Here is a 16,696-nt window from a genome sequence, read left to right on the forward strand (position 1 = left end):
GGACCTTGCGACAAAAATGGCTCGTGCCAAGCTTTTGTGCCAAACTGTATAACCAAATGAATATCTAGGTCACTCGCTTGCTCCCAGAACTCTAGTCAAGTCTTTCAGTTCTACATCTTCATTCGATTGCCTCTACTGCATCGACGGAAGATTTTCGGTCATTTGAACATTCGTTCATTTGCTACCATTTCATTTTTTCTGCTAAATTACTGATATTTTATGTTTTACTAACATAAGCCTTTGAATTGAAAGTTAAGAGTTTGTCCGGAACAGTCGTAGAATTTAGAAAACGTCATATGTTTCGGTTTCATTAGATATCATGCAGAAATTCGATCACCCCCACATCATAAAGCTGATAGGAGTGTGTTCCGACTCGCCCGTATGGATCATCATGGAGCTAGCCAAGCTGGGCGAACTAAGGGCGTATCTGCAAAATAATAAGCACATCTTGGACCTCGCCACATTGTTGCTGTACGCATTCCAGCTGTCTACCGCTTTGAGCTACTTAGAATCTAAGAAGTATGTACATAGGGATATCGCCGCTAGGAACGTTCTGGTTAGTTCCGATAGGTGAGTCGCTTTTTTTGAGTATGTATGCATGTGTGCATTTTCCGGTTTTTATAAATTTTTTTGTTTGTTTATTAAAATTAATGTATAAACGCTATAAAATTATATGAAATGTCAGTCAATTTTCAGTTGTTTATTTGTCCTTGAAAGGAGTGTGTTTATTTTTCTTGAAATATCTAGTTTCACGGAGCAAGTTACAAAAAAAAAGTTTTGTAATAAGGTTTTTAAGAATCCTTTAAAAAGCATGTTAAAAACTCTGAAGCAACCTACACCAAAGATTATATATATTATCAAACTTAAAAGTGTTTTGGTATTTGTCGAACGTCTTATAAAACTTGTAACACCAATGGTTTTATAAAATGGTATAAAACCATAAAAACTCTCAAAAAAGTTAAATTAAGTTAAGTTATAAATAGCCCTTTCCTAAACCTTGAGCCTACGTATAAGAAATGCCTTATATCTATGTCATTTTTGATTACAGAAATCAACATATAATTGAAAACGGCTCAAAACAGGCATTTTTAAAAACTATTAATGGGATAACGAAGAATATAGAAAAAATCTATATACGCTACTGCACTTGATACAAAAAAGTGCCCCAAAAAATGTTTTCTCGGTATCATAAATAAAAAAGTCATTGTCAATTACACCCACCCTGTGCAGTTTCCCCCTTCCCACATTACATTCCAAGCGCGCCGCAGTGTTGCCAAGTCAGTAAATGTTACGTTCCACAAGCAAGACCTGAAGATTTCTTATGTTTTTATAGATTTTTCCGCAACATGGATATCATTTTTGCGAAAAAGGTGGAATCAGACTGAATTAAATAATGCTAGGCGGTTTATTTTTCAATTGGGACGCATATATACAAGTGATTCAATTCTAGATGCGTCAAACTCGCTGATTTCGGTCTGTCACGGTAGATGGGCGAGGACCAGAGTTACTACAAGGCCTCTAAGGGTAAACTGCCCATCAAATGGATGAGCCCGGAGAGTATCAACTTTAGGCGGTTCACGACCGCCAGCGATGTGTGGATGTTCAGTAAGGGCTTGACGTCTAGTCTGTGAGAGACATGTTCCCACAATTGTGTCTCTTTTCTCTGTCCTCAGGTGTGTGCATGTGGGAAATCTTAATGTTAGGCGTAAAACCATTCCAAGGCGTGAAGAACAACGACGTGATCGGAAAGATCGAGAACGGGGAGCGACTGGCGTTGCCGCCAGATTGCCCGCCCCGCCTCTACTCGCTGATGTCGCAGTGTTGGGCGTACGAGCCGAGCAAACGGCCAAGTTTCAAGGACATCAAGGAGATTTTGCAGGAGATCCTGGTGGAGGAGAAGCGGGCGCAGCAAGAGTGCTCGCGGCGGGAGACGAGGAGGGCGGCGGCGATGTCGTGGGGACCCGCAGATGAGTGTTGCCCCCCGCCGAAGCCTAGCAGGCATCCCATGCAAGGTTTGTGAAATAAATCGAAAACGTCTATTCCTAATTTTTTTTTATTCATATTTTGTTATTTTAAAGCTGACTTATTTGAGACGTTGGTAATCAAATTTTTTGTGAGTTTTGGTTAGTTTTCGCTTAAGAACATTATTACATAATGAAAAAAGGGACTACATGTATTTTTTCAAAATTTTGGGAAATGTCTTGGATTTAGTTCTTTAAATTTTTGGTTGATTAATTTGTCTTTAGTGAATAAAATAAACGTGTCATGTGGTCATGCTCCAAGTAATTCCCGTTAACATGTCAAAAACTGTCTAGGTTGTGATTAATTAATTTATTTGTTAGCCGTTTAATTATCTGGTGGACCATTCTATTGGTCTTATAGAAAAATTTGCTTGAATTTATCTGAAGACGCGAAAACTCGTTCGGTTATTAGATTTTTCTCATTTCGGCAGCGCTCGACGCGTCGTTGCTGTCGTCTTCGCTGGACGCTGCGTCGGACCCGGTGCCGCAGACGTACATCATCGCGCAGAATCCCGAGGTGCTCGCGCATCTGATGCGCGAGAACGAAAACAGGGGCGTGACGCCGGCCATGTACACCGTTCCCGCATCGGTATTTAACACGGTAGCGGTAGATTTCGAGCGCAAAGATCGCGTCCCGGAACCCGTCCTCAAAACCTGCCCGATCCCGATCCAAAACCTCCAGAAGTTAGATCCCGAGGTGCCACCCACTGAAACAAAAAAAAATACCGTGGAGAGGACACCGTCCAGGGCGAGTACCGGTCCTTCGACGCCCCTGATGGGATCTTTGGAACGGAAACAACCGTCCTCTAAATATAACTCGCTCGAGAAGAACGGTCGCGTGGTCTATGGATCGCGAGGTAGCCTGGATAAGACTGGGCCACCCTTGCCGTTTAGTGCCGGGTCGTTGGAGAGGAGGTCAAAAAATTCTCCGCCGCCGCTGCTTGGTGGCGACCCAATCGAATGTCATTTCGATTTCATCCCGGTTTACCATCCCGACCCTGTCATGTACGAGTATGGCGAGACCGAGGGGGCGAGGCCTCAGTACGTCGAGGAGTGCATTTATGATTTCGGTGGCGACGACGTCAAGAGCTGCGCGCGCAAGCGGCAGTTTTTCGTACAGCCACCAACCTCCCACCAGCAACAGGTTTGGTGGACGCATGCAGCATGACGCTTGGCTGGTGGGCGTTCCCGCCGGTTTCGTGCCGCATGCGCGGTAGCGTTTTTTTTTCTTTTGCGTGCATTTTGTTTTGGCACCTTATCTCATCTCCCAGTGGCTGTCGATCGACAGTGACGTCGTTTTATTCGTTTATTTTTGGGTGGGTGTCGGAGATTTGCTGTTTTGTTTTTTACTCTGACGATAGAATTTTGTGGATTTGGCTCAAAAACCATACTGATGCGTAATTGGTTTGGTAGTGATAAAGTAAAATTATTTTTTGAGCATCTTTGTTGGGAGTTTCATGTGTGTGTGTGTGTGTGTGTGTGGCCGGGCGCGCTCGCGTGTCTGTTTTACTTTTTTGCATCGTTCTTCACTCGTGTTTTCAGGTCCAGTTACCAGGAATTGGTCGATGTTAGAGATTTTTATTATCTCTCAGTAAAATCATCGAGTTAGATGTTCATGACGTCAGTCAGTGAAAAATATGCTTTATGTTTTATGGATTTTCATCATTGAGAATGTTTATTGCTCAATATGGCTAATTTTCGCTCAATAAACTGATTGTGGTTTTGGGTTACATTGCTTTGGTTATTAATTTTTGTTATCTGAAAGTCGTTGCCGAAGAAAATTTGTCCTCAGTCAATATTCACGTATTGGTTTTTCAAACATCAGGGGACTTCTGAATATTTTATTTGCCTACAGACATATTTCACAACTAAGTTCGAATTTTGGATTGCATCTAGTCCTTATCATTTGTCCGATACGTTATCAGCTGCATATGCGAATTGTATTTTTTCTTATCTAAAACGATAACAAGCCAGTTCAAACGTAACGTTCAAAGTAAGTGAATCAAGTGCTGCGAAGCGGTGATATTAATATGCTAAGTTGTTGCACGGCTTGTGGTGGTCGCGACGGGCCGGAAGACGAATCCCTGGTCGATTACATCGAGAACCGGATATGGGAGCCCAAAAATCGAGCCAAATTCGAATCCGAATTTCGGGTGACCACGAACGAAACCTTAAACACCCACCGTTTGAATATTTGCAAGAACCAGTTTAAAATTGTCGCGATAGAGAAGAGACAAGGCCGATTGGAGGAAGAAATAGCCGGTTTCAAATACGAGTTTGGTAAATTGCAGTCGATCGTCGAGGAGAATTTAATTTTGAGGTTAAGTCGTATCGAACGCCGGCCCGAGGTACTTCGGTGTGTTGGAGGGTGGGGGTCTTGTCTAACAATTGGTCTTTTCAATTACTTTGTGTTTCCAATTTCCAATCCTGATTTTGTAGTAATTTAAGTTTTTGTTTTTTTGTGACAAGAGTTGTCCTAAACATTATGAAAACAAATATTAATAGATATTTCCAAGTAACTTACCTTTTTTTTTTAAGAATGATATATTAAAAATTAATTGACAATAATTTATTCTTAAAAGTTGTTAACATTGTTTTTCATTAAAAAGTTGTAATTCCCAAACCAATGAATATAATGCTCGTTTTTTATGATAAAAGAATTATCTGTCACTAAATAAAAACAAAATTAAATTTCAGACGACTAGTTCAATATATAGAAATCAAGTGGTCAGTATATTTTTTTTAATTTTATTTTTTCTGATGATTTTATTTCTAACAATTGTGTGGATTTTTCTTAACTGCCACATACCAGTGTCCTAAATTGTTTTAAACTTTTTGCTTTTTTTTTTCATGTTTTAATAGAAGAGTTTGGAGCCCCTTTTTTTGAAATTTTGGTATTGTGTTAGCTACACTTTAGAATTTTTTTAGATCAGCTCTCTAGGCTTGTGTATTGCGCGACTACGACGACAGGACCACTTGCGTAGTAGTTTGGATGCCCCTCCGTCACTTTTCTTTTTTTTCTTTGTTTGCGTTTGGTTTTTCTGTTGGTGCACGTGACAGTTTTTGATAGACTTTTTTGGCGAATGCGTTGCAATCCACAGTAGCTATAAGTTTTTTCCCTTTATCCGCCTCTCCCGTATTTTTGCGTTGCGTGATTACTTTGCGTGGGCGTGGCAAAAATCACCCAAGCGACCACTAAATGTAATGAATTTACTGTAAATAATTACTTAAAGTCTTTTGTCTGCCAGTTGCTTTTTCAAGGTTTAAAGGGGTTTTTAATTAATTTTAACTAACCAAAATAAGATATAAAAAGGGAAAATATGAATATTTTACTTGAAACACTCTCTGGAACTTAATAACTAAACCCGTTAATTGGACATATTCCCAAAGCGCTCAATTTTAAATTTACATTTTTAGGTATATTAAGCATAAATTTTTATTACTAAAGCTCTCGATATTGTAGTTACTTTCAAACTAGATTCACAATCATTTTAAATCGAAATACGAAAATTGCCATTAAAAGAGTATTAATTAACAATAAACTTTTTAAAGTAAGAAATAATAATAAGTATTAGTTCAGCAGAAAGTGATACTTTGCCGCGTCAACTTCAATTCGAAAGTTCCACCCATCGTCTGACGTAACTATACTCCACAGCCGGCTTCCCTCTACGGCGATCAGCTGCTCGAAAATCTCCAGTACCAACCGTCGAGCCACTTCAGTCACCAGGTGCTCGAGCAGAGGCTACGGCAGCAACAGCTTGAATCCGAAGAAGACTCTAGGTGGCTCGCCGAATCGAAAACGAATTTGGTAAGGGTTAGCGCACGGGTTTCAACGTTTCTCGTCGTTTAGAACGACTTTATCTTAAAAGCAAAAAAACACTGTCGCACCTTAATTTTGACTAAAAAGGGCTTATATGAAAACTCTCTTATCTCTACTCTATCGAAAACGGAAAATCAACGCGAATTCTGGTTTAATAATCATGATAACAAAAACAATTCAACCGTTTACGAGTGGGAGGCTTTTCTCTGTTCGACATACTTGTTTCGTGTCATAGATTACACACATTTCTTCGACGCTTCAGATCCTTTACTTGATTCTAGTGTAACTGTCGATGATATCAAAACAATTTTAAAACAATGTAAACCTGGCATGGATCTTAAACCGTACGAATTTTTAAATAATCTACCCTTTAAGAAGTGGCGACAGTTAAAATTAAGGCCGAGGATGACTTCACTAAAATGTTGGATATCACTGAGGGTGTCCTTCTGGCCGCATTGCTTAGCCCTCTACCTTTTTCCCTTGGTCTTGCTAATATTGACTACTTTTCTTCAATGGATTGAAGTTGCATAGGCTCAACTTACTGGCCTACGCACACGCTGTCGTTTTATTAGCTGAATCACAGAGCCAATTACAGAAAATGTTGACTTGTCTGGCCAAGTACGCCAACGAAAATTCTGTTGCAATCAATACCAAAAAAACTAAAGTTATGCGCTTTAGTAACTCCCCTTCTGCAACTAAGTCAAAGCTTTTCTTGGGTGATTCATGGTTAGATGTGGTCAAAACGGTTAATTACGTTGCTGTGACATTCTCGTCTTTCTCTTTGTTAAGGGAAATGGCAGGCACAACAGTTTCGAAAGCAAGTGAGGCAGCGAGGACCGCATTGTCGATGCTGAGAAAGAGTAGGCTTTCCTCTTGGGACGCAATTTAAAAAATATACCAAACAACCATCTTAAATAATTTTTCCGGATGTCTTCCAGTTCGACGCATACGTTATACCGACATACTTGAGCTAGTAGAGACCAACTTTGAAAAAAGATGATTTGATGATACTCCCTAAATCAACTTCACACACACACACTTAATTTACCAAACCTTTAAAACTTGCCACAGTTTTCTTATGAAACTGTAAAGAATGGACCAAGGTCGTCTCCCGAGCTATCTCGATCAATCAAAGCACACCAAATTCAACTGGGCATCTCAGATTAGAGAGCTGTTTTGTGAATTGTGTTGTGGTGAGATGTCAACATTACAGCCGGTTCACAGTACACGAATTTTTACTCAGGTTTGCACCCTCTGATCTACCACCCAGCTATTTAAATTGCCAATGTCCATTTTAATAATTATCGCACAACTAAGATTGAGTAATAACGTTTTTTTGAAATTCTCCTATAAGGGCTGCGCGTACTTACGTATATATGTACGTATGTAACACTAAACAATTTGAAATAATTTCCCACCTTCTACTCACTTGTCAGATGTATAATGCTCTCTATATCAATATAATAAATATATTTATTACTGTTTTAAACAATTTGGACTCTCGTGGCTCAAAACGTCTTGCCTTTTTTATGATATTATATTAAAGACCCGCGCGTTTCTAAGAAATGAGTAAAAATAAAACTATTAGAAAATACTTACTGATAGATCCCTATTAGTTTACTATTTTATTTTCTTTAGGCTTATGTAATGTCTGATACGGATTTCTTGTTGTAGAAATATAAACAATAAATAATAGTAATAATAAAACACTGCTTCCATTGCAGAAAAAATTGACCGTTGTTGGCCCTCTCAACGAAACGATCTCGTGCCTAGAAAACACTCATCAGTCATCCCTTCCCGCGAGCCCGTCGAATTGCTCCGAGCACCAGCGGTCCGGGGACGGCGTGGTGGGCGTTGCCGCGGGCAACAGAGCGGCACCGCCTCGCTCTCGAGCAGCAAAAGCCATTCGCCTGTGGGCTCGTTGACAAACACGATGACATTAAGCGGACAGCAGAGCGGATCCGATTTCGGCAGCGACTCTGAAAGATCCAAGGTACCAAATTGCTTATTTTTCCATCCAAACTATCGCTTTATAAGCTCATCGTTATTTTGATTTCAAGGATGTTCATCACGTGACAGCCATACCGGATAGAACCCACGATCGGGTGTACGAGTGCACGACAGACGTAGTGAGGGCTGTCATGTCGCTGTCGCAGGGTGTGCAGCAATCACACGCAGACCAGTACCTCGACTTGGTGAAGAAGGTGGGACTAGAGTTGCGGTCGCTTCTGGCCAGCGTCGACGACATAGTTGGGGCGTTCCCGTGCGCCGCGCAGAGAGAGGTCGAGATGGCGCACAAGGTGCTATCCAAAGATATGGCTGAGTTGGTTGGTGCGATGAAACTCGCTCACCAGTACAGTCGAACGACTCTGGATGCGGAATATAGAAAGTAAGATGATATATAAAATATTTTTGCATTTTTTTTACATCGAAAAACCAATGCTTATGTTGTCTTATTTTTACAAAACCAAAATAAGGTAGATAGTAGATAGATTAGACACGAAATAATAATAATAATAATTTATTTGCTGTAAGAATTTACATAATCAGCATCTAAATCTAAAGGAGGCCGAAATTCAATTTAAAAAAGATTCTAGTTGAGAAACCAAGGTATACATATAATGTCTATTAATGTTGACAATGCCAATTACACTAAAGTTTTAGATCCTCTGCAAAAAGAACACTGTACGAAAAGGAAGGAAAATATGTAGAAAAAGAGTCCACTCTATATAAAAAAACAAAAAAGTCACTCATATAATATTAACTTCAAAGAAACTGTTTATATTGATATTTTAATGCGCCCACTGATAATGTTTTTAAATTGCGTGAAATATGTTTAGATAAAATATAAATATTATAAGTGAAACACCTTTCATAGTAGACTGTGCTATGGGGCGGAGGGGATATGTAGTAGGGAAATCTTAAATTAAGAGTGTGTACATCTGTACGATATCGAATTTTATTTGTTATATACTGTGGCCGATCTGTAGTTATAATTTTTATTTATTTATTTATTTATTTACGGTTTAACTAATTTACAAAACTTTTACATTCATTAAAGACAAAGAGAGTAAGACTGCAGTATAAAAACTAGAAATCAGAACTGAGGTGACTTTTACTTGATAAAAATCCATTTATCAAAATAAGTAAGAACTAAAAGTTCAGATTTTCACGAAATTATATATTTTGACATGACAATTGTTTCGACAACACCGTGTCTTTATGTCTTTATCAAATATACATTTGATAAAGACACGGTGTTGTCGAAACAATTGTCTTTATGTCTTTATCAAATATACATTTGATAAAGACACGGTGTTGTCGAAACAATTGTCATGTCAAAATATATAATTTCGTGAAAATCTGAACTTTTAGTTCTTATTTATTTTGAAAAGGATCAAGCTTTAAACAGTTGCACGCTTTAAGCATTCTAGTAAGGGGTGAATAAAATCTATAATTTGCACGAAGGTAAGCTATACGGAACATTGAGCTACCATAGCTCCTGTAATATGCGTTAAATTGTATGCTATGTAAAAGAGCTGGACAATAATAGCAACCAGTCAGAATCTTAAAGAAAAAAACTAAATCACTCTGAGATCTTCTGGTTTTAAGAGTACCAATATTGAAGGCCTTAGCTATAATACTATAGTTGATCTGATACCCATTATAGATATTGAAGCCAAAGATATCACGGATGCATATTCCAGTCTAGAGTGAACCAAAGAGATATAAAGGAGTTTAAGGCAATGTGGAGTAAGTTGGCCACAATTTTATGAAACAACACATGCGTGTAAAGTTCTGGCCTTCTCCATTTTGTTTCCTTTAATTTAAAAGTGACAGGTTCTCTACGGCAAATGCCATAAATGAATCGAAGGCATGCTTTCTGGACGCGCTGTATTCTGTGGTTGTACACTAAGCGAGCATCGGCAAAATTAAAATGACTAAGAACAAGTGAATCTGTCAGTTTGATCTTGTCACTCCTAGAAAAAGGATTTGGATACATTTTTGACTTGATATTTAAATCTTAACTCAGAATCAAAAATTGGCTCAAGATTCTTGCTCTGATTGGAATATGGAACATCATCGTCACCGATTTTAATTTTAATGTTTTGACACAATCTATCATTATGTTTTCCGAATAACCAAAAATTTTGATTTTGTTGCATTTATTAACAGCAAAAAACACCAGATTATTTAAGTCCTCGTTAATATAAAGTTGAGCGATATTTACCAAAACCAAAACTAACCAAAACTGGGATATTAAGTAGTCTGTGGATAAAAGCATAAAAAGCAACCATTTTGCGTGGGTAAGGGTGATATGAGTTCTTATTAAGTCCTCGTTAATATAAAGTTGAGCATCCGCATATAGATGCACTTTGAATTGTTTAATGCAGCTATTAATATCACATGTGTAAATTGAAAATAATAAAGGGCCCAAAATTGTTGACTCCTGTGGTACATAACTGAACTTGTTTAGTTATCGGTGACACACCAACATTTGTCTCTACATACTGAACTCTCTCTAAATAGTTTTTAATTAATTTAATCGAATTAGGGTGCATTAATGATATCGTCAGTTATACTTAAGAGAGCAGATTGACACGTTGGTAAAGTGCAAAATCAGTCAATATGTTCCCTCATTTGAATTGGATTTTAAAAAATGTTTATTTAAAGTTATGGATTTGTGTAACTCGTCCGGTATTTTATTTGGCTGTTTTTTGCAATGTATATTAAGATTTTTAAGTGCATTCTAAAACCGCTTCGAGTTGTTTATTGAATCTGTCAGACTGTGCTTTTCTTGGCGGGTAGCTATGTTTGTTTGATTTTTAATTTACGTCTCGGTGGCCCTTCGCTTACAAAGAATGTAAGAAGAATTGGAATTTACTTGGTAAATTTAATAGAAAAAAATTCGTTCGGTTACTTATAGAATGTCAAGATATCAGATTAACAGTAAATCAGAATTCTTTTTTTTACATCTGAGGACGAAGGTTATAGAACTAACCAGAAAACTACTCAAAACTACCAAAACTTTGGTCACGATAAGTTTTTGACTCTCCTCCAGCGAACTATAATATTCATTTTTTCAATGTTTAAATTTCCGCTCTGCTATTGCTGCATGATATTTTTTCAATCAGTTTTCAAGATATTAATTAATTATATTGTTCGTTAAGTTAAAGTTCTTATTGCTCAGATACTTGAGTATTTAGAAATCTGAAATCTTGGCTAGAGATTATCAGTATCCTGGGTATGGTACTCTGTAGAGTGTCGAATAATGCCTCCTGCAATATGCACAATGTTTACAAATCGTCTTACACAAAATCGGCGAAAAGTACGGATGGAATACCACGTTTATTTTAAAATAGGATAGTAGATAAAAGCACTTTCAATTGATGAATTATGTTCCTATACCTAAATGGTAAGCGTTTCGAAATAAAATCAGTTTTCTAACAAAATCTAATTATTTTAATTATTTGTGTAATACAGTAAAATGATTACTTTTGTCCTATCGTGAAAAGTAATTGTCGCAAAGAGCGTGGTTGAAGAAACTTATGACTAAAACTGCGAAGAGCAAATTCTGGAAATTATATCTAAATTTCTGGAATACCTGCTATGGGACCAATCACATTCTTCTAAAGTCCATTTTTTGAGAAATGACCGTATATCACAGATAACCAAAATGAACAACACCGTTTTAAAGTTGGGGTACATTCGACCCTTTTTCATGGAATAGTTTTTGCTCTGTCTTGAAAAGAAAGTGGCCTCCGAAATTTTTCGGACATAAATGTCAACAAGTTTTGAATGGCTGAACGTATTTTGTGGGAGTCGTTGACAAGCGCTGCCCTGATTTCGATTGCATGTATCGCAGCTAAAGGGCGTTTTGCGACATCACTACAAATAAAATTAATTTTCTTTAGGAAACTAAATGAAATGACATCTCTTTTATTGCAACAAAAGATAATCCAATAAGGGTGTAACACACAAAATAATGTCACCGTCTCTGGGAATATTTCATATATTATTAAATACTAGTATTGCTTCTTTTAGCAACAAAAAAATTTACTGTTAAAACGGCAACATTATATTTTAAATGTCAATAATGATTAATTCTCATAGTCATATGAGTGAAATATATTAAAGTATTGAAAAACAATAATACAGATAAAACACTAACATCTTTCCGTTCTAATACAGGATACTCCATTGTATAGATTCTAACAGAAGCAGTTGCGTTTTCAATGTGGCCACCAAAATACAGCATAAATGGTTGCAATTTTAATATGATTGACACTTAAGCACCACCATCACAATATTTTTAATTACTGGTGTACTCCTACAAATTTAAATTTAACAACGGAGACGCATTTAAATCTAATTGGTCATTAAGTAATAGATTCGAATATCTCATTTTATTAGTCTCCATAGATTCCAACAAATTTAGTTTTTCGCTTTTTGATTGAAATATCAAATATCAAAATTATCGTCAAACTTGCGAATTTCTGAATTTAAATTAATGGCATATTTAGAATCCTAAGTTTTATTTTTATACACCTTTTTATGTTCGTTAATGATATTTTCCACATTGTCCATGAAAATTTCTGTAAGTAGTGGACTATGTGGGTTCGATAATTAAACGTTCTTTAGCAATATAAGATCGACCATTAAAGTCAAAATAATTTTGATTTAAAGAAACTATTAAACTATCTAGCAATTCGTGTTTTATGATAGGGTGGACTTGTCTTGGAGTGAGATTATCTGTTATGTGTGTTACGTACAGGGTGGGCACTTTGGTAGAGGCCTGTACTTTTTCTCATGGACTACTGATTTTAGGAAAAAAAAGTTAAGTTTTATGGTTTAAATTAAATTTTAAAATTATTTATTTTTTATATATACAAGGTTTTTTATATGTACATAGGTGCTGCACCGACATTAGTTTTAAAATTTTAAAAGGAAAACCCCATTTATTTTGATATTTTTATAATCCTTGCCAAAAATAAAGGTACACTTTTATAGAAACTAATTATTCAAATTTTGTGTAGTTTAGACAGAAATTGAGATTATACATTTTTGTAGGCAAAATTATGTTCTGAGTAAATATGGTCTTCCACGGGTGTCAGTAATGATAACTTGTTCAAATTTTAAACACAATTTTAGAAGACTTCCTTCTAACAAGCTGCGATGACTAGGCATTTTAAAATTATACAGTGTGTCTTAAATTAAGGGACTCTTTTTTTAAATTCAAATTGCAGTATTTATTTTCTTTAATGAGACGCCCATGTTTTTGATTTTTTTTTTCTCAAAGTGCGTCAAAATACCTATATTTGGTATATACATGTCCTATACCTAAATTTAATGGTTTTCGAACTACTGACACCTAATTATTTTAAAGAATTTTAAAAAAGCATATCGTTCTTTTTTTTTATTAATTAAATTTTACTAATGTCGGTCCAGCACTTATCGGACACCCTGTATATATAAAAAATAAATAATTTTAAAATATAATTTAAACCATAAAACTTTTGTATAAACTTTTTTTTTCTAATATCAGTAATTCCTGAGCAAAGGCCCGTAATAAAGCGCCCACCCTCTTTACGTCAACGTAACGTCAAAAGGAAATAGATCTTGGACGTCAAATGAAACTAGAATTGCCTTAGCAGTTGTTTTAATGTCTTTAACCCTGTTAATTAGTTTGAACGAATCTAGGTTTAAAGGCAATATGATATTCTACAATTTTTATTAATCTTGTTGAGAATTTAACTGATGGTGCTGTTACAAAAGATACTACAGGCCTTATTGGCATATCCTGCTTGTGTAATTTATTCCTACCTCTCGTTTTCCCAAAAAGTTTTAAGTTTCATCAACCATGAGACACCCGGTAGACTATGTCGGTGTTTCAGGGGCATGTTGGGGGCGGCCCACGTGCTCGCGATGGACTCGAAGAACCTGCTCGACGTCGTAGACACGATACGCACGCGCTACCCGCAGATTTGCCGACAAATTCGCGACGACTCGGACAAGTTCGTTGCCGACGTGGGCGGGCGCGTGCATTCGACCGAGTCTTTGGAGAAGCAGGACGTGGAGAAAGTTCAGCAAGTAATGTTAGACGGTCGTTCCGAATCCATGTCGCCGACGCCAGTCGCATGCACTTTCGTCACGGCTCGCGCGTTTCCCAACTCTATCGGTTCGTCGCCGTCCTCATCGAGCATAGGCGCGAAACAAGTCGACAGTTAGTCCATCTAACGGACGACGGGCAAATGACGGTGATATTATTAATACGAGCGAGTCGCGTATATTTGTACCGCGTCGCAACATAGATAAACAACATTCAGAAGCCGCAAAGAGGATTCAGTTCAATATTTGTTGGTGGACCTAAACTGTCTGCACCTATACAGAGTGTTAATTAAGTACAGAGCGTCAAAAAAAACTATCTTATTTGTTTTTTTTATATTTCTTGTTCAGTAAAAAGGCAATTAGACGAAACTCGAGATACTGGGTTTATTAATGACAAGAAACTGAAATATTAACTTTCAGCTTATATTAAACCTTTTACCTTTTGCATTTAAAATTGAGAGTAGGTCTAATTTCGTCTAATTGACATGTTACTGAACAAAAATATAACAAAAAAAATGTTTTGTTTAACACCTTTTTATTTTAAAATTAGTTACTTAATTTACACCTTGTATAGGTATCGAGCGGTCAAATGGGTTAGTTTCAAACAGGTTTTCCGCGGACCCAGTCTCTTTATAATTTGCACTTAAACCCAGAGATTTTTTAATAATGTCATTTATTGACACAAAGAATTATGATTCTGCAGAACTTGTCTCGGTTAAACGTTAATGGGACACACATTGCCCTTATAAATTGCTCTCATTGGCACTTCTTGATGGGGTTATTCTTTGCAATGATTGGAATCATTTTTTTAGCTCATTGAAGATATATTTTACACCATATTTTTGTCACTATAGTTTTTTAATTTTATCAGTAAGGAAAAGAATGGACAAAATATATTATTTGATGTTTTCCAGTGTTTTGGACGTAGTACAAATATAGCTGCTTGTTTATTATTATTATTGTAGTAAGAGATTTTCCGGGGCAGCGGCAGTAGGGAAACGTCACCCTAAGAACAAATTTTTGTGATATTTTTCTATGAAAAAGTACTTAAAATATTTAATTCTGATTGAACTTGATAAACTAAGGTTTATATAAGTAGAAAAACTAAGGAAATAATCAACACAGCTGGAACTGGGTATCCTGTATGTCAAAATTAAACTATTTTTGATCTGCACATCCACTACTATTCACCACCAAATTTTTATCGGTAAAGCTTTAAAGTTATTAATTTGTTATGCATTGCACTATTTATTTTCGTCCAAAAAATAGGCATTGCGTTGCACTTGAGCCAGTAGGTGGCGCTGCCTGACGTTTCCCCGAAATCGCTCCCGCTCGCGTTTTTTTTAATTTGCCAAAAGTCTGAATGTGTCGTGTTTTTTAATTTGTGTCGTCACTTTTAAAAGTGTTTAAAATAAATACTAGTCAGAACATTATTAAACTAGTCTCGGGGGTCTCCGGCGTCGTTACGACTAAAATACTCAGCTCGGACGTCGCGATGACGTCAGAGATTGCCGACCCGCTTCCCCGCTCAGGTGAGCGAAATTCGCCATGCCCACGCGGCGTATATATATTTTACGAGCTGCGGATCAGTATTGACGTTTCGCATTATTTTTTACATTTCCATCTCGCGTTTTGAATATAGGTATTGTTATTATTTTCCGTTTGAATATATTATGATTATAATTTAGGTAAATAAATTTAAATATCGAGGACTTACGATGGTTTTCTTTCTCTTCTTTGCTTGACTAATACCATACCATTTTATTTCAAGTCTCCTACATACATGTTAAGAAATTATTCGAAAATTTAACCTTATCAATCCATAAAAAAATAGACTGGTGAGAATAACAGGGAATTTCACTATTTCAAAAACAAAAACAGTTTTTAATTGGAAAAACTGAAAAGCAGCCTCACTCCTGTACTTAATCAAAATTTAAAACCTTGCACTTATGAACTACTTTTTTAACGAGTTAAGAAGTTAAACAAACACAAAATAAATATTCTAATGACATTTGTCTAATAATAAATCTTTAATTAATGTTTTACCGTAAACCCATCAAAAGTGAACCCCTCTATTTCATGTTCATCTTGAAACACAGCTCTGTCAATTCTGGATTTAGGGCTGCCTTTGGTTTGCAACCAGTGCTTCCTAAAATATTGGAATATTGTAAGAAATGTGTTTATTCCTTCTTGGAGCCTTACATCGCGTTAAGTCGCTTTTTACTGCCTTCCAACGTGCCTTCAACTGTATCTCGGTCTGTGTTCCTACACCAGCCCTTGACGCCCAGTTTTGTGGCCTCGCTCTGGGTGTACTATAAAACTGCGAAATTAAACGACACATTCACGAAATGTGCATCTCACCTTTCTAAAGAATACTCCTGAAAAGTGCAAATGAATGTTGTATCTGGAAGTCAATTGTTAATATAACATACCTTGAACTCTACCGTATATTTCGAATTTAACGGAAAATAACTTATCGTCGGAATTCATGTCACTAACTTTTTCGTTTTCGGACAACTTCAATCCCAAAAATACAAATAACAAACAAAATTTGGAATTAACCATTTTATTTTTTTTACTGCTATTGGCTAAGACTGCCAGGAACATTCGGCCAAGCATTTTGAGGTGAGAATATTTTTCTTTTCTTAGATTAACCGAAACCCTAAAATGATTCGTTTCCCAGTTACCCGAATACCTTTTCAGAAGAGAGTAAGAGAAATTATTTGCTTCTATGTAGGATTCTGTG

At 36.6% G+C, this 16,696-nt stretch overlaps 3 protein-coding genes across 4 annotated transcripts in view; 1 reads left to right on the top strand and 2 right to left on the bottom strand.

Moving 5' to 3' along the window:
* Positions 1-16,696, bottom strand: part of LOC132705187 (ras-responsive element-binding protein 1-like) — a 71,885-nt gene that overhangs the window by 14,856 nt on the left and 40,333 nt on the right.
* On the top strand, positions 309-7,766 carry LOC132705240 (receptor tyrosine-protein kinase erbB-4-like). The gene is given in 6 exon segments (XM_060675720.1): positions 309-570; positions 1,451-1,605; positions 1,674-2,012; positions 2,453-3,165; positions 5,677-5,829; positions 7,566-7,766. Coding segments are annotated over 6 exon segments (1,812 nt in total). The 5' UTR covers positions 309-319.
* Positions 8,022-16,545, bottom strand: LOC132705311 (acylphosphatase-1-like). 2 transcript variants are annotated; one of them, XM_060675828.1, is made up of 5 exons: positions 16,383-16,545; positions 16,312-16,328; positions 16,153-16,262; positions 15,997-16,099; positions 8,022-8,210 (listed from the first exon to the last, which is right to left on the bottom strand). In XM_060675828.1, the coding sequence occupies exons 1-5, from the start codon at positions 16,513-16,515 to the stop codon at positions 8,145-8,147; spliced, it is 429 nt and encodes a 142-aa protein (XP_060531811.1). In that variant the 5' UTR covers positions 16,516-16,545; the 3' UTR covers positions 8,022-8,144. The 2 variants fall into 2 exon arrangements, with proteins under 2 accessions (XP_060531811.1, XP_060531821.1); XM_060675838.1 differs by lacking the exon at positions 8,022-8,210 and adding an exon at positions 13,951-14,075.

This window comes from Cylas formicarius, unplaced genomic scaffold (assembly GCF_029955315.1).
Source record: "Cylas formicarius isolate icCylForm1 unplaced genomic scaffold, icCylForm1.1 PGA_scaffold_10__41_contigs__length_53128322, whole genome shotgun sequence".
In the NCBI taxonomy this organism is placed as follows: Eukaryota; Metazoa; Arthropoda; class Insecta; order Coleoptera; family Brentidae; genus Cylas; species Cylas formicarius.